We start from the raw sequence: 22,500 nt of genomic DNA, 5'->3' as shown, positions 1-22,500 counted from the left end.
GGCTTCCCTAGATATTAGGCAAAATTCACGGTTTAGAGTTCTAGATGGACGAAACTGGTTCAATGCTCAACAAATAGAATTTTCTAGGAATTTGACAAGTATAGGACTTCTGCTCATGATTGAATTATTAATCTTTCTAATTGTGCAGAGTATAGAAAACATACCTGAGCTTTCAAATGAACCCATACTGATGAACCAGGCTCTTCATATAGAACTCTCTTGAACATGATTCAAATGCCATAATAGAGAAAATGTTGTAAGAGATCAGTGAGTCATATATACACATGTCACAGGAGTATACTAATTAAAGTATGAAGCTAAGTAAGAATTAATCTAGATATTTACACAGGTTCAGAATTCCTAGCCAAAAAAAATATTTTTTTCATTGTGCATTCTGAGCTGGACCTATTAGATGATCTTAATAATCCCTAATTCCAACCTGTTCCTTTCAAAGTTTTCTCTACTCAGTGCTTTAGTGAAGATGTCAGCAATTTGCTTATCACTAGCACATAATTCTATGGAGATCAATCCTTTCTCATAGTTATCTCTTAAGAAGTGGTGTCTAACATCTATGTGCTTAGTCCTCTTATGATGAACATGGTTCTTTGTCATACTTATAGCACTAGTGTATCACAAAATATAGGAATGCAACCAACTTCAATGCCAAAATCTACCAGCTGTTGTTTGATCCATAACAATTGAGCACAACAAGATGCAGCAACAACATATTCAGCCTCAATAGTGTATAAGGCCACTGAATTTTGCTTTTTAGTGTCTCAGGATACAAGACATGAATCAAGAAAGTGAGCCATACCTTGAGATGATCTTCCTATCCACTAGGAAACCTGCATAATCAGCATCAATATATCCTATTAGATTGAAATTACTACCTTTGGGGTACCAAAGACACAGATCAGTGGTTCCTTTCAGATATCTTAGTATCCTCTTGACAACAGTCAAGTGAGACTCTTTTGGATTTGCCTGAAAACGAGCACAAAATCCTACACTGAAAACAATGTCAGGTCTGCTGGCAGTAAGATACAAGAGTGAACCAATCATACCCCTAGACAACTTTTGATCAACTGATGAACCAGGTTTAGCAATGTCTAATTTAGTGGCAGTTGCAATGAGTGTGTCCATTTATTTTGATTCTTCCATTTTAAACTTTTTGATAAGCTCTTTTGCATACTTCTGCTGATGGATCATGGTTCCATTAGGACTTTGTTTGATTTACAAGCCTAAGAAGAAGTTAAGCTTACCCATCATACTCATTTCAAACTCACTCCCCATTAATTTTGCAAAGTCCTACTTAGCTTATCAGTGGTGGCCCCAAAGATTATGTCATCAACTTATATTTGTACCATAAAGAGATCCTTACCTTTTTCCCTTAAGAATAAGGTACTGTCAATTTTACCTCTTTTGTAACCATGCTCCAGTGGGAATTTGGACAGTCGTTCATACCATGCTCTTGGGGCCTGCTTGAGTCCATAGAGAGCCTTGTCTAACTTGTACACATGCTCAGGACATTCTTTGCTCTCAAACCCTAGAGGTTGTTTTACAAACACTTCTTCTTTCAGGTAGCCATTCAGGAAGTCACTTTTGACATCCATCTGATGGAGAGTGAATTCCATGTGTGCTGCAAAGGCTATGAGGAGTCTTATTGCCTCTAGTTTTGCAACTGGAGCAAAAGTCTCATCATAATCTATGCCCTCCTCTTGGCTGTAACCTTAGACCACCAGTCTTGTCTTGTTTCTTGTAATTGTTCCATCTTCGTCAAGTTTGTTTATAAAGACCCATTTTGTACCAATAACTGATCTGTCCTTGGGTCTTGGAACTAGATGCCAAACTTGACTTCTCTCGAACTGATTGAGTTCATCTTGCATTGCATTCACCCAATCTGCATCCTGCAAAGCCTCAACAACATTTTTAGGTTCAATAAGAGATAAAAAGGCATCAAAAGCACACAGATTCTTTAATTGTGATCTAGTTTTGACTCCAGATGTTGGATCAGTGATAATGTTCTCAATAGGATGAGAACTTTGATACTTGTGAGGTTTCACAACCAACTGGTTTCTGCTAGATGTTTCTCCCATGTTCTGTTGCTGAGGAACAGGGTCATGAACAGGTTCTTTTAGGGGATTTATTTCAATTCCTCTTTGATCAGTTCCCCCTGTCAGGTTGCCCTGGATGGAAGAACATGTTCTATCACCTGTTCCTTCTTTTGGTGCCACTTTGACTTGTGCTGAGGCTTCAGTCAAATCCTTTACCAATCCAATGGCTTCATCTTCATGTTCATGTCTCTCAGAAAGAATGTTAGTTTCATCAAATACTACATGTACACTTTTTTCTACACACAAAGTTCTTTTATTGAACACTTTATATGCTTTTCTATGTGAAGAATATTCCAAGAATACTCCCTCATCACTTATGGGATCAAACTTACCTAGGGAGTATTTTCCATTATTGTGCACAAAGCACTTGCATCCAAATGCCCTAAGATGGGATATATTTGGTTTTCTCTCTTTAAGTAACTCATAGGGAGTCTTATCTACAAAGGGGTCTAGTCATGCATCTATTGATAATGTAACATGCAATGTTTACAGCCTCTGCCCAGAAGCTATGAGGCAGTTTACTAGAAAGAAGCATAGTCCTAGCCATGTCTTCAAGAGTCATGTTCTTTCTTTCAACTACTCCATTTTGTTGAGGGGTCCTAGGGGCAGAGAAGTTATGAACTATACCATTTTCATCACAAAATTCTGCAAACTTAGCATTTTCAAATTCAGTTCCATGATCTGACCTGATTGATGCAAGTTGATTTCCTAATTATTTCTGAGTTTTTCTAACAAAGGCAGTGAACATATCAAATGCTTCATCTTTAGATGTTAGAAATAGTACCCAAGTAAATCTAGAATAATCATCAACAAGTACCAATACATATTTATTTCCTCCTCTACTTATGGTTCTCATTGGACTACATAGATCCATATGAACCAGTTTCAACGACTTGGTTGTGCTTACCATTTTCTTGCTTTTGAAAGATGATCTTACCTGCTTCCCCATTGTACAAGCTTTACAAACTTTATCTTCTTTGAACGTGATGTTGGGTAAACCTATCACCAAGTCCTTAGAAATAAATTTGTTTGGCTGATTCAGACTGGCATGACCAAGTCTTTTGTGCCACAGGAAGGGATCATTATCTAGCACACTTAGGCAGGTTATTTCATTTTCTGAGAGAGTAGACAAATCTACAATGTAAATATTGTTAACTCTTTTTCCCTGCAAAACAATCTTGTCAGTGGTAAGGTTAATCACAAAGCATTTTGTAGAGGTGAATTCTACAAGGTTAGCTCTGTCACATAGTTGTGACACACTGATCAGGCTGTATTTCAAGCCATCTATCAAGTAGACATTCTTAATGGAGTGAGAGTCTGTCTTACCTACCTTTCCAACCCCAATGAGCTCACCTTTCTTCCCATTTCCAAAGGAGACATTGCCTCCCCTTAAGTCCTCAAGTGAAAAGAACTGGTTCTTGCTTCCAGTCATATGTTTTGAGCAGCCACTATCCATGTACCATATTTGGCTGCTTCCCTTCACTTGGACCTGCAAAAAGAAATCAGGGGTTAGTCTTAGGAACCTAAACTAGTTTGGGTCCCTTTCTATGGGCAAAGGGATAAATCAGATTCCTTCTAGCCCACCCAGACAACCTATTTTTTTCTTGAACAAAAGTTTTGTTCTTTTGACTGGCCTTTTCTTTTGCATTACATTCATTTTTGTAATGGCTAGTCTTGCCACAGTGTTTGCACATTTTGTTCTCAGGAAGAGTGATGTACTTGCTTTTAGGATCCCACTTAGGTGCTTGAGTCCCATAACCAAGTCTTCTTTGTTGCTACTGTGATGTTCTTGTAGCCAGGAGAGTGCATCAGAAGCCTTGTTCCATTTGCAAGTTTTGTCTAGTTCATGTTTTACCTTCCCTAGATATTCTTTTAATACTCTTATCTGCTCATCTTTCCTGTACAACTCATCCTTTATTTTTCCTAAGTTTTCTTTTAGGCTGATATGTCTGTGATCAACTTTCTTCTTTCCTGTTCCTAGTTTCAGTTTTAAGTTCTCAGACCTAAGTTCTAGGACACTAGTGTCAAGTTCAAGAACCTGGTTCTTCAACTCAGTATTTTCACTTTCACTCTCATTAGCCCTAGACTCTAGATTTTTGCACTTGGCTTTTAGGATCATACATTCCCTAGACAGCTCTTACTTCTCATTGTTAATTATCTCAGACTCATTAATGAAGTCTAACAGCAGCTCAGACAACCTTTCTTTAGACAAGAATTTAATCTTGTCTTTGAGATGAAGAATACTTACCTCTTGTTCATCATCTGATTCTCCGATGGCCATAAGTGCTTGATCATCTCCAGCTTCATCTTCTGAGTCCTCATATGATGTTTCTCCCTAGGCAGCAACCATAGCCTTTGTTGATCCTTTGTTCCTTTTTGGTTGAACCTGTTCATTCTTCCTGTTCCTTCGTTCAGCTCTTTCCTTCTTCCACTTAATTTCCTATTGAGGGCAATTCTTGATCACGTGATCAGTCTTACCACACTTGTAGCAACCCTCATTGGTCAATTTCTCAGGAGCCCTTGGTTTGTTGAAGGTTGTACCTCTTGAATAACCCTTTCCTCTCATTAGGTACTTTTTGAATCTCTTGTGATCATAGCCATTTCATCATCCTCCAGATCTGAACCTTCAGCAATTCTGAGAGCCAGACTTCTTTCTTTCTTTGGTGCATCCATTTTCATGATTTACCTTCTCAGTTCATAGGCAGTAATGTTACCAATTAGTTCATCCAGCTTAAGGGTAACAATGTTCTTTGATTCCTGAATAGCAGTGATTTTGCTTTCCCAAGAGACTGGCAGAACCCTTGTCAAAATTTTCTCAACTTTGTCTTCTTCAAGAATAATCCTTCCAAGAGACTTAAGTTCATTTGTCAGTATGGTGAACCTTGTATACATCTCTTGGATGGTTTCTCCTTCCTTCATGGTGGAATTCTCATACTGAGAATACAACAGTGTTCCTCTGGACCTCTTCACTTGAGGTGTTCCTTCATGAGCCACTTGCAAAGTGTCCCATATTTTCTTAGCAGTGGTACAACTTTGAATTCTATTGTACTCATCTGGACCTAGTCCACACACAAGCCATTTCTTGGCCTTGACATTCTTCTTCCACTTCTTCAGGTCTTCAGCAGTGCAGTCAGCTCTTGTCTTTGGTACATCCACTCCTTCAGCATTCTTTTTAGTAATTGCTAGAGGACCATCAGTGACTATGTCCCAGAGTTCATAGTCTTCTCCTATGATGTGATCTCTCCTCCTGTTCTTCCACCACGAATAGTACTGACCATTGAAAAGTGGAAGCCTAGCAGTGGATTGCCCTTCCCAATTTCCAGGTGGTGCACTCATGTTGATCTTTTCCTAAGGTGTTAGCCTCTTCAAGGATAACCCACTCTAATACCAATTGATGTTCTAAACGTCAATACCACACAAGAGGGGGGGTGATTTGTGTGGTACCCAATTTTCGCTCTAGAAGAACCTGGTTCTTCTAGGTGTTCTAACTACTACTGTTTGCGGAATAAAGAGTACATAAAATAAAAAATACAGAGATTTTTACGTGGAAAACACCTGACTCAAAAGGTGAAAAAACCACCACCTACTACTCAGTAGGATTTTTTCCAAACTCCCACTAAAATCATTGAGCCAAAACAGCATTTACAAAATACTTTGTAAACCTAAGGATTAACTTTAATCCCGTTGTGGCACACAACCTCAACTGTTGCGACAACTTCAAGTTAGCTTATAATTTGAACACTCAAAGTACCTAATACAATTGTTTTTATGAAAGCTGAAAGGTACAACTTTAAACCACCTACTACAATTGAACTAGAATAAGAAAAAAACACAATGGAACTGGTTCTTCTATCTCGTTCAAGTAGCTTCAGGAGTGCACACTCAAATCTCACACAAATTGCTTGCAAAATCGCCTTGCTCTTTTGCTCTCAATTTAGTTTAACTTCTGCATTTGTGCAATACCTGTAAAAAAGAACAATCACTGTCTTTTAATAGGTTAGAAGTCAAAGTTTGATTGGGACTCAATTTCTGATCTTCTATCGTAGTTGAGTCCTTGAAGATGGCAAACTCTAACACTCTCTTTATCCGGATTGTGTTCTTTTCATATAAAGAGACTTTCTCCCCTTATCCAATATGCAACCTTTTCGATCAGATCAGGAGATATTGCTGCTTGATCAGTAGGACTTATCTCCTTCACGTGCATCTCACATGTGTAGGTTGATCATGACAGTGCTTCACAAGATGGACCTGGTCCATGATTGAGTTCATTTGTCATTCTTCAAAACTTCACCTGTTCTTGGGCCAACAGAGAGGATTAAATTCCTTAAGGAAACACTGTGAATTTAGTGGACTCAAATTAATTACTGTTTCATTTATACAACAAGTAAGAAAATAGCAACCAACAAAAACACCTTTAAGACCTGCTCATCACAAATACCGTATAAATCTACCATTACCTTCATTTTTGCAGCAACTAAGAAGGAGGAGGATCGGAGGAAAAGGAGAAAGAAGCATTTTGTTTGAAGTTATCTTATTTTGAGTACTAGTTAAACTTTTTTTTTTCCCGTAAAAATTTTACGTAAAGAAAAGCTAACATGAAAGATATGGTCCATATGATCATAGAAGGAACCCAATACAGAATCTTTTCCATCTCAGTAGCTGCTGCTGCACCTTCTTCTTCTTGTTTTAATAAGGGAAAATAATGCAATACATCAATTATTTATACCGGTGGGAATTGAACCCATGACCTTATGTAGATTTTGAACCCACTGACCACTAAACTACACTTTTGGATTGTGTTAAGGCTGTTCAAAACTTAATATATAGAGATAAAAAACAAATTTTACCTTATATATACAGTGTAATTTTTCGGCGAAGGGTGTTCGGGTGAACACCCTTGCGCCCCTTAAATCCGCCCCTAGCTAGAGCGCCTACTTAGCTAGCTAAGGTCTTGATTGTGAATCTCAACAAGAATATTTTATTTTTTTGTATTTTTACATTTCTTGTATTTATTGAGCGAATAAATACATGATACAATTTAGTAATAACTGAACAATAATTATGAATGGTAATTAAGCAAATTATAGTTATTAGGCTCTAAACTATAATGGTTCACTATAGAGATAGCTGACCATTAGTGAATAGGAGCCTAATATAATTCAAATCTCAACATTACAATATACAGCTAGAATTATTTTTGCCAAGGAACACGTGATAGAGCATTAAATATTTTTATATACCTTTTTTTCACGTTGAAACAGTTTAATAGCCTAGCTTAGCTCAGATTAGTAAGGGGACTTTTGTATCAAACCTATAGTAGCAGGAATCATAGACAAGAGGGGTTGCTCTCATCGTAAAAACAACCTTCACTTCTAATCAAGAGGTTCTGAGTTCGAGTCTCCCCAAGAGCAAGGTGGGAAGTTCTTGGAGAGAAGGATGCCGATGTCTATTTGGAAATAGCCTCTCTACCCCAGGGTAGGAGTAAGGTCTGCGTACACACTACCCTTCCCAAACCTCACTAAGTGAGATTAAACAGGGTTGTTGTTGCTATAGTAGCAGGAATCGGAGTGGTCCACAAATTATTGTTTAATTGGAGATTTGCTAAGTAATTTAATAATTCAGGAGCCATACGGAATTAATAGGGAGTGGCTAGTTATAAGTAGGTGCTCCTACTTTACTTACACCCTCAAACGCTACAACTAACTTTGATTAATGGATGATAGATCTTTAAAATTTTGGCAGCTATTTTTCTTATATAAAATTTAGTCCTCATATTTTCATGCTTCTTGCATTTTGTTTCAACATATGGTAATTTCACTTTCAACTTTACTGGTTTCCTCTTCCGGGTGTCCTTTGGTCACCCCTCTTCATTTTTACTTGTCTAGTATTCTAAAAATAGATTTTCACTTTTACTTGTCACTTTAAGCAAATAAAAAAAAACACTTTCTCTTTTCCTATTATACCACTGTATTAATTACTCATTTCAAATACAACAACAACATACCCAATATAATCCCACATAGTGATGTCTAAGGAGAATAGTGTATATGCATACCTTACCCCTACTTTGTGGAGGTAGAGAGCTGGAATTACTTATTTCAAATCATTTTCTCAAATCCATTAAAAATATGTATCAATTAATATGGGTATTATGGTAAATTATGCACTTCATTATTATTTTTTAAGAGACGTGAAAAGTTCAAAGTGGACAAGTAAAAGTTAACGGAGAGAGTGTTTATTTTCCCCTTACTATGCATTTTTTTTTTATTGTATCTACTAATTTAATGCAACATGGATTTCAAAAAACATTTTATTTTCGTACCGTCTATATAGCTAAATGTCAACACTGTAATTTAGAAACGGCAATGCATAAAATGGCAAGAGAAAATTCTACTGTTTACCAAAAGAACCATAGCATAAGTTTAGTAAGGAAGAGAAATTAAATGCACAGTAATATATGCTCAGCCTATTTTGATATACTTGAATATTTCAAATTTACCATTCCAAACTATCCTTGCTGCTACTCCTTGTGTTTTCCCAGCCGACTCGCACGCGACCGTCTTTTTTTCGATTGAAGAGTCGGACTCCCTGACATTGCCTTTGCATCGCAAGAAGGAAGAAGGGTCTATGTCGAAAGATAAAAGGGTGCTGCATGTATAGGTCCAAAAGAGCTATGATGACTCTCGAAAGGCTGGCGGTCAGATGGAGCTGATTAGATCCACAGCCGAGATGGGGCCATCCCTGAAGTCAAAGAGTTATCACCTGTTGTATCATTGACGCGAACGGGGCTTCCTCGCATCATACCGTCGTTTTCCAAAAAGATAGGCCTGTCCATGCAAAAGCAGCCCAGTGGCCAATATGTTATTATTGGACCGTGGTATTACAAGTTTGAATCTATTCGCGACCTAATTACTCCCTCCGTTCTAGTTTATTTGAACAAGTTTGACTGAGAATAAAATTTAAGAAAAAAATAAAGATTTTTTGAATTTGTGGTTCTAAACAAGTCAAAAAGGGATCCGGAGTATTTGTGTGGTTATAAAAGTTTCTCATTAAGGGTAGAATTGGAAGGTTAAATTAAATTGTTTCCAAATTTAGAAAGAAGTCATTTTTTTGAAACAGACCAGAAAGGAAATAGGTTCATATAAACTGAAACAGAGGGATTATGTATTACTCTTTCACCTTTTCTTATATATATATATATATATATATATATATATTTTTTCAAAATTCTTTTCTAGATCAAAGTGGATCATAAACGGTAGAAGCTTAAATGCATTCGATGTTTACCTCTAATCATACTATTTTACCATAATTATGTGATTAACTAATGTGAGAACTGAGAATGTGTATAATTGATTCTGATTTTATGATAATAGTATAATGAAGATATATATATATATATATAATTTTTAACCTAAAATGCGAGAGGGGCATGGGAAATTAAAATAGGAAAAAGGAAGAAAAGAAAGAATTAAATAAGATTAGGAAAGTCTGATTGAGTAAAAGGATATAGTATAAATCAAGGCAGAAAAAACGGAAAGGCCAAATCAATCTGAAGAATATACACATAGAAAAGAGAGAGAAAGAGAAACAACATCAAATAAAACAGAGAGAAAAAGAAAGGGCAAAGGAACAGTAGTGAAGAAAATTCAGAAGAAGCACAAAATAGCTAACACACAAAACAGAGCCTCGCCTGCCTTATAAGAGTCGAGACGGCCATCCACAAAAAACCACCATTTCCTCCGCCGGCTTTCCTCCTCTATTTTGCCACCTTCCTTTTTCCTCGATCCTTCTCTTCTCTTCTAATTAAATTAAATTAAATCTTTTCTTATTATATTACTCCAATTTTTGTATCATTATTCATATAAATATCCATCTCATTCCCCTTTCTTATTGGAGGACTCATTCCTAATTTAAACGAACTCTGTTTTTTTCATGGCGAAAACCTCAAAGTCGAATCAGAAGAATGGTACCACTACTACGACTTCGTCTTCTTCTTCTAGTAATAAAGGTCATGGCAACGCCATTGGCAAAGCGAAACGAACACGAAAGAGTGTTCCCAGAGATTCTCCTCCACAACGTAGCTCTATTTACAGAGGAGTCACTCGGTATAATATATTTTTCTCTAAATTTTTTTTTTTCATTTTAATTGCGTTATTTAATTTCATCTAGTTCACACTAATGTGCTGATCATTGATAGGCACCGCTGGACGGGCCGATATGAAGCTCATTTATGGGATAAAAATTGTTGGAATGAAACTCAGAACAAAAAAGGAAGACAAGGTTCGACATTTTTTTTCCCTTCTTACTTTTTTTTTTTTTTTTTTTTTTTTTTTAATTTTTAATATTTGGTTAGTGACCTATTTAGAAATCAGTTACTATTAGATATGATGTTGTTGAACTACATTTTATTGATGGAAAGTTTCCTTTTTGTTTTGGCGTTTATACTTTGGTTGCGCTGGCGCAAATCGTGCTTATCACAAAATCCGATTAAAATGCAGTTTATTTGGGTAAGTTTCCATCGTTATCACTCTAGTAGTAATTTTTTTCAATATCATCATGAATATATCATTTCCACATTACCGACGCAAGGCCCACAAATTTAATACTACATACATTCCAAATGTCACCTTTACAGTATCTCACAACTGAGATTTTGAATTCATCAATGGATTTTTAATTTTCTGAATTTTAATTTTTCTCAGGGGCTTACGATGATGAAGAAACAGCTGCACATGCATATGATTTGGCGGCGTTGAAGTATTGGGGTCAAGACACCGTCCTTAATTTCCCCGTAATTAATCTGGACTTCTAACATTGTGTTTTAATTTGCTTATTAATTTCCTCGGTAATGTAGAATTTTTTAACCTTGTCTAATCACAGTTCTTTTATTTTTTAAATATAGGTGTTGACGTACGAAAAAGAGCTAAAGGAAATGGAAGCTCAATCAAAAGAAGGATATATTGGTTCTTTGAGAAGGTACATGCTGATTTCCGGGAAAAAGAAGAGAATCATTAATTTCCTCTTTAATTTTTACTTAGCTAATTAATAAAAAAAATTGTATTCATGATATATATTTGCAGAAAAAGCAATGGGTTTTCAAGGGGAGTATCAAAATATAGAGGCGTAGCAAGGTAATTAATCCACATCTTAGAGAAAAATTAAATGTTCATTTTCATAGCACAAGTTCAAATTAAATTTCTTGATATAACACTGAATGCCCGGTACAAAATCACTTGATGGAGAATAGCCCCTTATGTCAATTAAGTATAGTACCATTATTTTCCCCAGCTACGTACCATTAAATTACTATTAGTACGTATGCCTAAGCTTAGAGTATCCTCGAGAAATGTTTGACCTCAATACTTGCCGCAAAAATGTTCGTGATCTAAAAATGTTGCATTTCATTAAAGCTACAAGCTCACCCGTCCCCTCCCCTCCTACCCCCACAAAAAAAAGAGTGAAGAAAGAAAAAGTTACTCCCTACGATCCACAATAAATTACCATTTTACCTATTTATTTTAGTCAAAAACAAGTGTTTATTTATATAATTAAAAATTAATTAATTCTATTTTTCTAAAATTTGCCCTTATTTACATATTCCAATGTGTTAAGGTAATAATTAATTAAGGTTAATTTAGTGAATATATTTTTTTTTCTAGGAGTTCGTATTTTCTTAATTGGTGTGCCAAAGGTAAAATGATCACTTATTATGGACCGAAGGGAGTATACTAATACTATATTCATGGCAAGTCCAAGGATGTAGATTCGAACTGTTGGGAGGAAAAAGGGAATAATTGGCATGCATTTGACAGCTACTAGTAATGTTTTTGAGTTGGATTGGGGGGGGGGGGCATAATAAATGAAGCTTGAAAATGTCAAAAGTTGTACTAAGATGCCCATGATGCCTCTCTAGTTTCTACCATGCACTGTTATGGAGTCTTCTCCCCTTCCCATCCTTCATGCTAATGTGGCATCTAAATATGTCATATTGGTACACGTTGAACAACTTTGGTCTCTTCTTAAATGCTTCACGTTTCTTCCATCCGTGTACTTGTAACACTCCTGTTCATATATTTGTGTAGTTCATCACAAGAAGAGATGAGTTTTATTATATACGCCCTACGGTGCACAATAAGTGACCAATTTACTTTTTCATTTTGGTTCAAAATAAGTGTTCAGTTAGGTAATCAAGAAAAAATTCAATTTGTTTTTACTCCTTTACCCTTATTTGCATATTCCTAAAAAGTTTTCTCACTCTTCACTATAACTATGTGACCAATATTTAACATGGTTGGTTTAGTCATATTAGGATGCCGAGGGTCTCCCCAAGAGCAAAGTGGGAAGTTCTTGGAGGAAAGGATGCCGATGATCTATTTGAAAACAGTCTCTCTACCCCAGGGTAGAGGTAAGATCTGCGTACACACTACCCTCCCCAGACCCCACTAAGTGGGATTATACTGGGTTATTGTTGTTGTTGTTGTTGTTGTTGTTGTTGGTTTAGCCATATTAGGTATTTTGGTATAGGATTTAACATTTTCTTAATGGGCGTGCTAAAAGGAAACTGGTCACTTATTGTGAACCAGAGAGAGTACATATACTGATAAGCTGGTGTACGAATTAACTTGCTCGATACTATTATATTGGATATCTGATACCTCCTACCAACATAAGTACCATAGGCGGAGCTAGGATTTAAGGTGTATGAGTTCTAAATTATAAATCCAGGGTCTCGGAAAAAGTCACTGGGTTTTCAACTACTGTCGCAGTAGCTCTACTGTAGCTCCGCCCCTGACTACATATGAATATTTTCTTCTTAATAAGGGCATAAGACCACTCCATGTGAATGCAAGTTAGTCTCACTAAGAAACTAAAAACAAGAAGAGTTGAAGAAGAAAAATAGGGTCTACCTTCTAAGGGAGAAAGAGCATACACTGCGAGAGTTGGAAGGCGTTCGGCTCCGGCTGATTGTGGTAGCAGTGCCAGCGATCAACAGAGGAAGAACCCTAGCTTTTTTGATTTTGGAGTTAAGAAGATTAGAAGAGACAACCTTATGGTTTATTTATTCCCTAAAAAGAATAAATGGAGTAGTTTAAAGGAAGGCAAAGCGTAATTTAAACTTTGAAGTTGTCTGGGGATTACAACATCGTTTACTTTCTGGTTTCTTAAAAAGAAAAATTGTAAAAAACAAGAAAATAAGGCACTGCTTTCAAAGGGATTCGAACCCACGTGCTCTCCAAGCGAACCCAGAACTCGTATCATTGAACCCAAACCTCTTTTGTTACTAGGTTCGGTATGATATATTTATGTATAAACAATAAATTTTTCAATACAAATACAAGGTCTCGGAAAAAGTTACTGGATTCGCGTGAACCCACACCCTCTACTGTGGCTCCGCCCCTGATAAGTATCATGTAAATATACCCATCAACACTTAGGCAGATAGAAAAAATTACCTATTGTTATCTTTGCTAAGATGTAATTGAACCTTAGTCTTCAGAATTTGCATTCGAGTTGATTTATTAGCTATTAAATCACATTCTTGGGATGCTTATTTTGAAATCTATTACGTGTTCGATGGTGATCTTCTTCTAAGTTCTAAGTAGTATAATTTACTTTTGATTTTAGACACCACAATAATGGAAGATGGGAGGCTCGCATTGGAAGGGTGTTTGGCAACAAATATCTCTACCTTGGAACATATGGTACGTAGGAGATTCTTACTAGTATTTCTTATTAATTGAAGTTTTCTATATATTTACTGTGTTGTCTCTTACCATTTTAACCCAACCCCCTCATCATTTTGGTAGAAAACCCAAAAAGCAAAAAATAAAAACAAAAATTTAGTCCTTCCTCCTAAATTGATGTTTCCGGCTTAAATGAAAAGTGTCAGATAGGAAAGACAGAAACTTTAAATAAGTTTGGCAAGTTGAGGGTAGTGCTCCAAAATTAATATATTTTGGTTGCTTAACCTAAACAACCTTACAAAGACATCATTTTCAAAAGCATTTGTCCCTAAATCAATCCAAGTGTTGTGATATTATTCTTAAATGCAGTTAAAAAATAAGCATGATGATCGCCACATGTCACTACATGTAGTCGTTAACATGTACTTCTTTGTCAGTATTAGTATTGCCAAATGAATACAGTTATGTTTAGTTACAAATTGAGGGCCTCTTTTAGTTACTGTAGCCGCAAAAATCATATGCATGGAAGCAAAAAATAAGTCAAATAAGTGAGGCAAAACAGCTAAGAAGTTAGATTAAGGCAAGGAAAAAGAATTGAATATAGTTGGTTGTTGGGTATATAGATCACCAACTTTCAACTGCTAGGTCTGCGACTATTTAAGATTTCATATCACATGCCCCATATCTTTATTTTCAACATCTCACCCAATTTCTCATGCAAATAACTTTCTAGAATTAAATACTTATATTAACAATAAATTTGTTCTGTCCATTGCAAAAGTACTTTCCCGTATTGAGATGCACTACGGCTTTTTTTATTTTTTAAAAAATAAAAAAGTCTAAAGAAGCAAACTGCAAGATGGAGAACCATTCTTTTGATATTTTTAAACATTTTGAATCTCCTAAACATAAAAGCTTCTACTATAGTAATATATGTGATTCAAAAATTACTTTAGGATATAGGTTCGAATATCAAGTATGATGCTTTTGCATATTTTTTTGAATTTCCTTATTAAAATTTCTGATTCCGCATTGATCACATGCAGCTACTCAAGAGGAAGCAGCAACAGCATATGATATGGCAGCTATAGAATATCGTGGATTAAACGCAGTTACAAACTTTGACCTTAGCCGTTATGTCAAGTGGCTGCGACCCTCCAACCAAACTAATAGTAATATTATTACCACTAACAACCCTAGTGACAATACTGAACCAAACCCTAACCCCAACGCTGATGACATTCATTCCATGCCCAACACCAAAGAAAAGATGGAATTTAGTTTCCTCCAACAGCAACAACAACAACAACAACAAAGCTCGAACTCCGATTCAACAGCCGTGGCGCTGCCATGTCCAGCTGCCAGTGCCACGGCTTCATCTGCGTTAGGGCTTTTGTTGCAGTCTTCAAAGTTCAAGGAAATGCTTGAAAGAACATCGGCATCTGACTGTCCGGAGACGCCACCGGAGCCGGATAGACCACGGCGGAGCTTCCCCGATGATATTCAGACGTACTTTGATTGCCAAGAGTCGAGTAGCTTTATTGAGGAGCATAACATTATTTTTGGTGACTTGGATTCTTTTGCATCGCCCAATATGTTTCAGTGTGAGCTTGATAGCTAGCGATCGAGCTTACCCTAAGGAACTTAGAAGTATTAATTAATAACTGTGGACGTGAGATATACAGATTATTTGTGAATATTGTTTTAAGTTAAGGAGAGTTTGGGTAGGCAACATAAACCAAAAAAAAAGGAGGAAAAAAAAGGAAAATCAAACCAGATAATTTCCTTTAAAATGTTTTTTTCTTTCAAGAGGAGAGGAGATAATGAGGGTAATTTTTTCAGTATTTTATTTATGGACTGTTATTATTTATTTATTTTGGTAATATTGTATTTGCTTCATTAGTATGTAGATAGCGAAAGCGATGGACATTCTTTGATCAGTTGTGACTTGTGAGTTTTACAATAATAATAATAAGACTGTTGCCGCTTGAAGTCCGACAAACTATACATAAGAATTATGTGTATTTGATTTGTAGTTGAACTTTTGTATCGGCTGTATACAACTTCATCAATCTCATTTTATGGTGAAGGTCGTTTGAATCATATTATAGCTTTGAGATTTTTAATTGTTTTATTAGAAATATGGGTTTGATCTAAGATTCATTCAGTATATATGATTGTATTGCATAAGTTGTGGTGGCAAAATGGATAAAATAAACAGTTATCCATTCATATTATCCACTATAAAATGGGTTGGATAATGAACTTTTTTAAAAATAGACTAAATATGGATAAGATTCATATTATCCACTTAAAAAATGGATAACTAATGAGTTTAACTTTTATATTTGCAAAAGACTCAAATTGGGGGTTCCTCAAGTTTGGAAGACGAGGAATTCTCTCAAAAGTGATCATCATTATCACCTGGTTAATCATTTTCTATCCGTATTAAATATGGATAATTTATCCGCTTTTACATTACCCATATCCAACCCACCCTGCCCGTTTGCCACCCCTATGCATAAGTGTTTCCTTCCTTTTAATGTTTTTCTGCATTTACACATCCAGGCTTTAACTCATTTACCAAGTCTCATCACAAATTAAGTGCCTGTAAATATAGTTCTAAGGGAACAAACCCATTTACTTTGCCATAATGTAACAATTCATATTGAAGTTGGTCACCGCCAATTTAGCTTGCTGTACGTTGGAAATTGGTATCCTACTTACCACATTGTAATCTCATAATAGACTGACTGACCAGGCATAACTCCAGTCTTGTTGAAAGTGCATTTTAGGCGGTAGAATCCCTTCCTAATACAAGAGTTGCATCTTGCATTAGTCAACAAAGTGTTGCATTATTGTCATGCAATATTATAGCTGTGGGAGTACCACAATGCAGTACGAATTATCAAATGTCAGAAAATGGGGCATGTAAGTTGATGAAGTTAGATGCTTACACAGGCATATTAATGTACAAAATTTTCCATCATATGCATTAAGGAAACTTAAACTAGCAGAGTAAATGAATAATGATACTTCTATCGCGTTCACAAGCAGAGTAAATGAATAATGATACTTCTATTGCGTTCACAACATTCCTATATTCCACTTCAGGTGATGCCTTAGAGAAAAAATTGCAGAACAGTACACTTAGTCAATTCAATGACTTGCTGTTCAGAGGTTGAACAACAAAAGGCTCCAGAAATTCCATCTACAGCGTGCAGCACAGCTTTGAATCAATAGAAGCCAAACATATGCAAAACGCTTGATAACCTGTCAATGGATACCTGTATACCAGCATAAAATCTCAAGTTATTAGCATTACTCGATTGCTCATTGAGATAATTTTTTTCCAGCTGTAGAATTGAACTAGAGTATACCTGTAGTCCATCACATACTTAGCTTTCCCCACTCTACCAAGTTGTAGAATTGTCTGCCTTCCGTTCTTCTAATAACAATCATAAAACAAACAGTTAAAGGCATAAATAAACAACTATCAAATATTATTTTTTGCTGGAAGTTCAAAATCTCTGTATATTTTTCTGTCGTTAATGTTCTCTAATGAACTCCATACCTCCATTGTCAGCTGAAAGTTCTTAACTGAGCTCTGGATTCTGAGTCCTGCTCTTCCTCTATCTCTAAAATCTAACTCATACTGTCTTGACACCTACATGTACCAAATAATTGCATATGAGCTGCTTTAACGAGGAGTGAACTCATAAATTTCAGACGGATATTGCCTACTAATGTACCTTGTTGTAATAAGGAATCTTTGAAAAGAGCTGATTCACTTTGTCCATATGCTCCTCCCAATCCGTGGGTAGCCCATTTATGTGCTGTATATAGAGCATTAAATTAGCTCACTCTGACTACTGATTTTTTATTTGAAGTGTCGCGTTATCTATTTTGGCAGCAGTCCTCACCTGAGTTGTACTCTTCAACTGCATTGACTGGTGTTTTGGTATGCATGCTTTCATCCTTCTGTAGCTCCCAGTCCAGGTTGCGATGGTAGGCATGAATCTGTGGACAACAAGGGAGAAACCCTTAAGATACTTTTATCGCTATGGTCTGAGTGCCACTTTCTGGAATATTGTGGCAGTTTCGTGTACTACAGATACAAAACTTACGTTACAACGCCAAGCAATTTTGACTGTTTGGTTGCAGAATTGGGACGGCCCTGAAATAAATTGGTTAAGCAGCAGCAACAAGAGTTAGATAGCATGCACTTGTCCTTGGAATGATTCCATTAAACCCCGGGTTTCTTATCTCATAATCTCATGATAGTGTTTAAAGGAAATTTACCTGATCCCATATGTGGTATTTTGAACCCAGTAGATTAGCAGTTACATGTCCAATCAAACTGTCCTCTGATTTTCCCCATAACCCCTTTGTATTTTGAGCAACTACAAACTCAGATTTTCCACCACGTCTTCTGTAAAGTGCAATGGCAAGTTTCCGATTCTGACGTCCATGGCCCTCCTTCAGTTATTAAATAAGTCACAGGAAATAGATATCAGTACATATGTCAAAAGTCTGAAAATACACTTGGGTTCAAAAACCAGTTTCCCAAGCAGGTTCTGTAATAGCATAACTCTCAACCATGCACAGAACCCTGCGCTTCGTTCCTTAAGCAAATAAAATCTTTTGTAGACATCAAAAGATGAAGTCATAAACCATAAGCTGAAAGTGGACAAGCATGTTAACTAATTAAAGCTCTGAATAATACTGGCGACAATGCTTCCGAGGAGAATTTGGGCGACAACAAATTAGTTTGGAATAGAAGCTTTTCAAGTGACAAGAGAAAAAACGAGCAAAAAATAAAATTCATGTTGAAATTTGGACCAGCTTTCAGGAGTGGAAGAAAGAAGCTATCGGACAAAAATACTAGCATTGGGTGATCTAAACAAATTTGCACTTGCCTTTGATAAAAAGAAAGGTTAAGACATGAACTGACGGTGTCGATTCCTTAGTCAGGTTGATTCATAGCAGTTGTGAACAATTGTATGATGACTCCGTTAGAAAGCATTAAATATCACAAATGTTGAAGGATGGATTTCAACCAGCTTAGAGAGGATGGCAGTAACAAAATTTTCAAGAATATGGATAAGAGAAATCACTGTCGAAATAAGTCCATCAAAAAATGTAACTTCACAAATAAGAGTTTTCAGGTGAAGCACAAGAGTACATATGTGATCAAGATTTTCATGCTTGCAATGACTTGTAGAAATTCAAATCTGCCTGATGCTCACGGATACAAAGAGAAGAGAAAGCAGTAACCATTTGTACATAGGGAAATCTCTGATATGTAATAGCGACAACCATTTTCCAAAGAATCCACCTTAGTGGAATACCTTTGACTATACAATAACCCTAGCAACCTCTTAGTTAACATTATCTGATCTGTGGCAGATGGCTAGATACCTTAATGGAATTTGAAATCTATATTTGAATCCACATGTCTGTTGTCATTGGTAGAGACATAATTGGGCGTTGATCTATACTATCTTATAAGTAAATCTTTCATAAAAATTATCTAGCATGATGATATAAACATCTGTCTTGTTTCTTAATATTCATATTTTTCTGGTAATAGTTGTGTAAAATGTTATCAAGCTACCTAAACTCCCTGCCCCAAGATATTACCCTTTTCCTATAGAAGCAAAAGATATGAATCATAGAAACCACATTCAAGATTCAAAAACACAGGTGAGCTTCGCACAAACTCAATCAGAGTCGCTAAAAAATAAGAATTCGAGCAACATCAGAAGGACTGCCAATATATGCATATAAAATCAGCAGTTCAAGATAATTGACATCAAAGTCAATTGTACCGCAAAAACATCTATATGCATAAATGTGACACATACCAGTTTCATTGTTGGCACATCTTTCAATGGACTAACCAAAACTCTACTAACGTTACATGGATATGATACTAAAGGAAGGATACAGTGTGAACTCTGTGATTAGACCAACTATAATCTGGTCGGAGACAATTCTTCTTTGAATGTTGGTGTTTTTTTAGGCTAAATTGGTGCAAAACTGTCTTATTTATTTTCTTTCTACTATTGTGTTGTCTCTACTCTCCTTGAGAAATCTTGTGGGGTTTTTGTCTCCTTTCCATAAGGGAAATTCATCCAATTTCCTCTATATTTGAATTTTGGAGTGAACTGTAACGTGTTACTTAAACACAAGATAGACCATATCTTAAATCAACTCAACAAGGAACTACGATCAAGCATTGAATAGCAGATAATGATAGTACAGGTTATATAAACATAATAATAGTGTAAAGAAGAGCCTTACATTAGTATAAAGTGAGTAAAAAGTCCCTTCATCCCGGCTTTCTGAAGATGATTCCTTCACTATAATACATGTACATCTTCCAATGTCTATAGGCAAAGGCCTGTACAACAATGACCTGCAAAAAGCACAAAAGAACAAAAAAAAAATATTAATTTTTTTTTGCAGAGGGTCTTCTAGAGCCTCACTATCTCCTCTAGGTAGGGGTAAGGTAATCGTACACCCTACCCTCTCCGGAACTATTATATGGGATTACACTGATCTACAAATCAATAATAAGCCTAACTCATAAGTTTAAGCAACAAACAACAGAGGTAAAATTAAACCTATTTGGAAGTGTAGACCAAGAAGAAGCAGGAGCAGCCTCAGAATCAGAATAATCCCAAATGTTAGCAGAATTGGGCGTCTCTGTATCCGCATGTTCCCAAATTTTCAACCCAATCTTGGACTCTGGTTCATTTTTTTGTATACATAACTGAAGCGAAGATGCCTTCAGAACCGAGTCTTTCAAAGCAGACTCTTTATTCACAACCTTATCAGTCCAATTAAACGGTAAAGCATTTTCTTTATCAAAAAGATTGGATTTTTCAGGTTTATTTGGTGTCTCATTCTCTTTGTTATCAGAGATAATGAGTTGGTTCTGGAGCAAATGAACACCCAATGTTTCTCCTATAGTGCTGCCACTGCCACTGCTGCTGCTTCTGTTTTGTCTTAGCTCAGTCAAGGGATTATCATAAAGGGAATTATATGAATTTGAAGAACGTAGAGAGGTTGGAATTTTCTTGAAGCCAGACATTTTGGTCTTTGTGTGAGATATAAAGAACCGAATTTGGAAAGAGCAGACCAGCAAGTGTCAATAAGGCAAATAGGATAGAGCTATATAAGGAGATTGTGAAAGCACTTGATCTTTGGTCTTTGTTGCTCTGGTGTGAAGCACTTTAGAAAAAGGTTTTTAACTTGATAGTGTAAATAATAAAATAACTTTACACTATACCACGTGGATTCAGAATTTGGATACTATGAGTTGAAATTTAAAATTATTTCATAACTCATTTGATTTACTAGATTTAAAATTTATCATTATTTGTACTTATTTACTGAATTTTTAGCACGCATATATATGGTCTGAGCTAAAACTATCGAATTCAAATGGTCCCGTAAATTCTGCACTATATCCGCTCCTGACTATCAATATATTGTAGAAACATGTTATAGCAGACAAATTGCCTTATTTTTCACATTGCTCATCTCATTTTTTGCTAATGATTATTTTTAGTTATCTTTTACGTAAACTGCCTAATTGTGTAAAATAATTTTTATACTATTGGTATCTATAAGTTAAATTTGTGAAGAAAAGGCTAGACTTTATTTGTGCTTTTTAAGTGGGTAAGGCTTTAAAAGAGGTGTAGTGGTTATAGATATGCTTTATCTTGTGTTTGCAGCCAATGTTATTGATGGTATCAACAGAAATTTGAATTTGAAAATTTTGGGCATTGGCAACTGTGTTGGGCAATTCAAACGTTTGAATTGGTTCATAATTAGATAAAATCTCCAACGGTAAAATAAGGAACTTGATTGCGTCTTGTCTTGTCTTAGGATGCCATGCCAATAGACGGCGTAGTTATGGGCCCATCGCTGGACTTTTGTCGGTTGCTGAAAATAGCGCGAAGCAATTTGAATACTACGTCCGTACGTGTGTCTGGAACAAATTTATGAAGCATCTATATTATTATAAATAAATTCAGCTGCAGATATACTGTGATTTTGCAAATTTAGCAATTATTCCCTTTCCCTGCCTTTTTTTGGAACTTTTGGTGATCAAGAAAATGACGGCTCATTTCCATTATGTGACTGTCATCATTACCTTTTTTCACTTTTTGCTAAGGACATTTTCTGATTCAATGATAGAATTACGCATAATCTATAGAGTAGTTTATATTCGGTTAATGATCACACTTACGTGTCTAAGACAAGTATTTCGTCCCATTTTAGATGACATCATTTGATTATAAACAGGGGTTAATTATTAACTTATATGTTAAATATGAATTAATTAATAATGAATATATCATGTAAAAAGCGTAATTAGTTTAAATTAATCGAATTATGAAAGACGTAGAAAGTCAACATAGTGTCATATCTAAATATAACATGTTCCGATTTTAAAAATTGAACTCATCAATTAACTCCTTGATCGGTGCTGTTCAGTCAAAAATATATGATGGAGAGTTGAAGGAACTCAGCACTAAAAACTTTAAGGATAGTTATTCCAAATTACTGATATGACTATCGAAATCATGAGCATCAATATATAGTTTTAGATCCAAATGGTAGTATCAGGCTCTTTCTCTATTGTTTTGAGGATGAGCCAGTCAATGAGTTGTATGTGTGCGCTATAT

The 22,500-nt window shown here is 35.8% G+C and overlaps 2 protein-coding genes across 2 annotated transcripts; one reads left to right on the top strand and one right to left on the bottom strand.

Moving 5' to 3' along the window:
* Nucleotides 1–9,646: 9,646 nt before the first annotated feature.
* LOC107804370 (AP2-like ethylene-responsive transcription factor At1g16060) lies at nt 9,647–15,901 on the top strand. The gene is made up of 8 exons (XM_016628260.2): nt 9,647–10,219; nt 10,312–10,394; nt 10,613–10,621; nt 10,817–10,905; nt 11,017–11,090; nt 11,195–11,245; nt 13,740–13,816; nt 14,845–15,901. The coding sequence occupies exons 1-8, from the start codon at nt 10,047–10,049 to the stop codon at nt 15,417–15,419; spliced, it is 1,131 nt and encodes a 376-aa protein (XP_016483746.1). The 5' UTR covers nt 9,647–10,046; the 3' UTR covers nt 15,420–15,901.
* Nucleotides 15,902–16,734: 833 nt separating this feature from the next.
* LOC107804367 (tubby-like protein 8) lies at nt 16,735–21,032 on the bottom strand. The gene is made up of 9 exons (XM_016628257.2): nt 20,428–21,032; nt 20,105–20,219; nt 18,101–18,277; nt 17,926–17,975; nt 17,722–17,818; nt 17,551–17,634; nt 17,373–17,465; nt 17,179–17,246; nt 16,735–17,085 (listed from the first exon to the last, which is right to left on the bottom strand). Exons 1-9 carry the CDS (start codon nt 20,895–20,897, stop codon nt 17,010–17,012), a joined length of 1,230 nt encoding a protein of 409 aa, XP_016483743.1. The 5' UTR covers nt 20,898–21,032; the 3' UTR covers nt 16,735–17,009.
* Between the last annotated feature and the right edge of the window lie 1,468 nt (nt 21,033–22,500).

This window comes from Nicotiana tabacum, chromosome 6 (assembly GCF_000715075.1).
Source record: "Nicotiana tabacum cultivar K326 chromosome 6, ASM71507v2, whole genome shotgun sequence".
NCBI lineage: Eukaryota > Viridiplantae > Streptophyta > Magnoliopsida > Solanales > Solanaceae > Nicotiana > Nicotiana tabacum.
Note: the sequence above shows the minus strand (reverse complement) of the source record. Positions and strands in the feature narration are given on the sequence as shown.